We start from the raw sequence: 4,705 nt of genomic DNA, 5'->3' as shown, positions 1-4,705 counted from the left end.
GTTTGTTGATCGAGAGGGACGAATTAGTGATATGGCGGAGAAAATATTTGCAAAAAATTCGTGATTTTAGACGACGAAAAAAATTTATTATACGGACGAAACGTATTTCATACGAAATCCAAAGTATGACAAGACTTGAATATTAAAAGTGCGCGACAAGCTTTCATTGAGGGACTTTCAACCGGCTTAAAAGCACCCTCGGGGAAAGGAAGACGTCTCATTATAACGCACATTGGAAGTGATTCAGGTTTTTTACAAGATGGTTTAAATGTATTTACCTCAATCAAAACGGGCGATTATCATCAGGATATGAATTCGGATGTGTTTGAAAAGTGGTTTTCGTCTATACTGACTCTTGTAGATCCTGGTTCGGTAATTATAATGGACAATGCACCTTATCACAGCCGTCGTATGGAAAAAATACCGACTTCTGCACCTCGAAAGGCAGATATAATAGATTGGTTAAGAATTAAAAATATAGATTTTGATGAATTCATGATAAAGGTTCAATTACTTGATATAGTGCGCGAACATAAGAGTTCATACATCAGATTTGCCGTAGACGAAATGGCAGGCGAGCATGGCATCACCGTATTAAGAACTCCACCGTATCATTGTGAATTAAATCCCATCAAGCTAATATGGGCACAAATAAAAAATAAGGTAGCGCAAAAGAGTACAACCTTTAAATTAAAAGATGTCAAATTATTATTAGACCAAACCATACAAAATATAACCGCTTCCAACTGGCAGTCATGCATTAAACATACACAGAAAGAAGAAGCTAAAATGTGGGACGTAGACACGCGTGTTGATGTTCTTATCGAGCCCATTATCATTACTCCAGAAGACAGTAGTGATAGTGAATTAACAACAGGAAGTGATTCAGAAATAAAAATATTTCTTTAAAAAAATAACTAATAGGTACAGTTCTAGAGATTTTTTGTTGCTACATTCGGAGACTACCTGTGAGATCCTTCGTCTTACCTGGTTATAATTTTCTAAGTAGGTATGTACCTAATAACTATATTATTATTATTATGGCAAGTTTGTTTTTCACAATTGTAGTTTACATTAGGTTGCTGGGTCTAGAATTATTATTTTCTGTAAAGAAGTTGGTATTTATATGTTAATATGGATTTTATTTAAAAAAAAATATTGTACATTCTACCGATCTCAAAGTCGGTCACAAAGCGACTAAGTTATTTCGAAAATATTACCTATTTACAAATTCATTCACATTTACTTAAAACTCTCCTGTAGAAATTGATTATAAATAAAAGTTCAAAGGAAAAAACAAGGTTGTTTCGGGAATTCTATTATTTCCATTTTAATCGTATTTAATTGGAAATTTTCAGGTATTATATTTGTGTTCTTGGAAATTGCTCAATTTGAATGCTACGTCGTGTTTAGTTTAAAACGCATATTATGACTAACGAGGATTTTTCAAAAGGTTAATCTGACAATTCATCTACAGTTTAATGTCTTAACGGTGGAAAATTGTATAAAAAGCAGTGGAAGATATTCTATTGAGGAAATGCAAGGCGATACAATAGTTATTAGTTATTCTTACGTTTATTACTAAAAGTTCCGTTTATATTTTTAAGTTATTTTCTTTCTTGTTTGTTATGAATTTAAGATATTTATAAATAATAGATTTTGTTTATTATAAATTATTACGAACCAGAAGTATATTCGTGACATTTCATTATTATAAGGGAGAAAGTTTTGGATTTAAAATATAATATAATTTAGCACCTCGACAACGTAAGGTACAAAACGACGGCTTAAGTAAGTAAGTATAATTTAGCATTTCAGATGTTGTAAAATAAACATGTACATATTTCTTAAACTAAAAATAATATAAATGAATGAAAATATTGTGTGTACATCTGGCTTGCACAATTAATTGTTAAGACGTAATATTTTGAATATAATATTTTTACATGACATTCTAACAAAATATATTTAACATAAATTAACAATTTTACCGTGGACGCAAAAATATTTTTATGTGCAAGTTTCCTATTATTTTCCTTATTTTAAAAATATACACGCCACCATTGAACTACACGCGTCTCTCATCTCGGACCCCTCGAGGATCTATTATTTCTAAGCGATAACCTGACAATCCTATTGAATTTCGACTATAACATTCAAAATCGCCGGTCACTTCAAGTATTGTTTCTGAGAGAACGGTTTATTCTACAGAAAAAGTGCTAATAAACATTGTTGTTTAAAATTACCTCAGGTTTTTAATTGAAATACTTTTTCTACGGCGTACAGAAGTATCTCCCCTCCCCCCGAAGTAATGTTTTAATTCCAGCTTGTTCATCTCGTTTTTAGTAATAAAATCCCTGACGACTGTACTATAATAAGAATATTCATTAAGAATTTTATTTAAAAAAAAAATTTTTTATTTATAAAACGAATATCATACTTATAGGTACTGTTCTTTATAATGAACTTATACTTTTATGTTAATTTTATCTATTTTTCAATTTAATGTTTGCAACAGAACATCGTAAGTATTTTAGCATACATTTTGTTAAACTATGTATAAATTTTCTGCATTATTGATCCGAGAAATAGCTTTGGAACTAATAAACATAAATCTGCATACATTACTCGCCATAAACCCATCGAACACACATTCAAAATTAAGGGTCCATTCCAATTATGTGCCAACTCTATTGCAAACTATGTGTGGTCAAACACACCCTTTAAATAAACATTGCGAAATTCGTCAGCACTTTGATGCTTTAACAGTCATTGGTTGACATCTAATGGCCACTTGTAGATATACGATGCTCATGTGAAGTAACGTGATAATATTTACTTTTTCGTCCGTTTACTATTACCCTAGATTTTGTGGAGGTGCTTAACTCTCAAGAGTCTTCAAAAACTAAAATACGGTCTACCGCTCGAAGAGACACACCTTCTAGCAGTTACATGGGTAGCAGCGAAGGGTTTGGGAAATCCAAAGATATAAGATTAAATATTTTAAATTTAAAAAAATGATTAGGATGATATTCAAATTTAAGCTAGGTTCAAAAGCATTTATTCAGGTTCAATAAATTTACAAAAAACAAAACAATAATTGATTTAATTAATATTCGATTCTAATATATCTCAAATTTTTTAATTCATCATCATCATTCTGGTTTTACATTTCTAGGGGTTCTAGCCTTCTCAAGAATTTCTCTCCAGTCGTCCCTATCAATCGCCTTTCTCCGCCAAGCACATATTCTCATATTTCTCATGTATTCATTGATCTTGTCAATGCACCTTGTTCTAGGTCTTTCTCTTCTTCTCTGACCAATGGATCTATTAAGGAGCGTTTTTCTAGCTGGGTCATTTTGTTCCATCCGCATTACATGTCCTATTCACCTCAGACGTCCTATCTTAACCTGTTTTACGATATCAGGTTCCTGGTATATTCTATAAAGTTCTAAGTTGTATCTTCTTCTCCACACTCCATTGATTATTGTTTTGTAGAGTTTTATTTTTGGATTTCTCGATATAATTGTGGATTTAAGGAGGAGATTGAGCCCAAATAGCATCTGTTGGCCGTGCAAATTCTGCGGTTTATCTCTGCGGTAGTGTTATTTTCACTGTTGCAGATGGTAGGAAGATCTCAGTATTGGGCTACGCAGACGATTTAATTCTGCTATCCGAATCGGCCAAAGATGATAACAGACGAGACGAGAAGGCTTTGAAGAGAAGAGGGGCATGACGATTAACGCTGGTAAGAGTGCAGCTATTACGGTTAAGGCCGATTCACATTAGACGTTCAGGTCACGCTCCGCTCAAGTTCCGCTCACGATCAAGAATTGTGTACATTATTCACAGTAGGCGCTCAGGTGACGCTCCGCTCACGATCAAGAATTTCGGTATACTATTCAATTTGGCGGGACTCAGAGAATAGGCACAGTTCTTTGCATATATAAATTTGTTTAACATGTTTAAAGATTTTTCTAACAGTGATTTGGCTGTCATTGCTTTATGTTTGGACGAAGAAGAGCTTCAGTCAACCAATAAACAGCCAAGAATATGGGTGCACAATATTTTAAAAACCAGGAAAACAGAAGGGGAGTTTTTTACTCTGTATAAAGGTCTCTATAACGATGAAACTAAATTTTTTCAGTACTTTCGAATGACAAAACATAAATTTTATTGTACCGTATTTTATGTACAGTATCAAAATACAGTATATCTCCCTGGTTGTACAATTCCTTACAGCAGAGCACCAATTCAATCAACTGTTCATCATACATCGAGCTGCGAAAATCGTACCTTCACCTGACTGTTACTAATTCACACTACCCTGCCGCTCCACTCCACTCAGATCAAGTCACGATCAAACTACAAACTATTCTCCTGGAGAATCGCCGCGGTCAAAAGAGCGGGACGGAACGTGAGCGTTGTGTTTACTGTGAATAGCACCATTTAAGATGCGTGTAAGAATAATTGACCGAACCTTGAGCTGATCGTGAGCGGAGCGTGACCTGAGCTATAATGTGAATCGGCCTTTAACGTTAACCGTGGTAATAAGCACTCTTACTGCGTGACGTGTTTGCTCTTCTCTGTCGGCAACGATAGGATTCGGCAGCTGAAACCAAGTGAGCTGGTTGGATACCTAGGTCGAAGGTATAATGCACTGGGACAGGCCAAGGTAGCCTTCAACGAGCTGCAGACACAGCTC

The 4,705-nt window shown here is 34.4% G+C and overlaps 1 protein-coding gene across 1 annotated transcript; it reads left to right on the top strand.

Annotated features, from left to right (window-relative positions):
• Window positions 1–309: 309 nt before the first annotated feature.
• Window positions 310–909, top strand: LOC140450016 (uncharacterized). The gene has a single exon (XM_072543438.1). It carries the CDS (start codon window positions 310–312, stop codon window positions 907–909), a length of 600 nt encoding a protein of 199 aa, XP_072399539.1.
• Window positions 910–4,705: the final 3,796 nt, after the last annotated feature.

Source organism: Diabrotica undecimpunctata, chromosome 9, assembly GCF_040954645.1.
Source record: "Diabrotica undecimpunctata isolate CICGRU chromosome 9, icDiaUnde3, whole genome shotgun sequence".
Lineage (NCBI taxonomy): Eukaryota > Metazoa > Arthropoda > Insecta > Coleoptera > Chrysomelidae > Diabrotica > Diabrotica undecimpunctata.
Note: the sequence above shows the minus strand (reverse complement) of the source record. Positions and strands in the feature narration are given on the sequence as shown.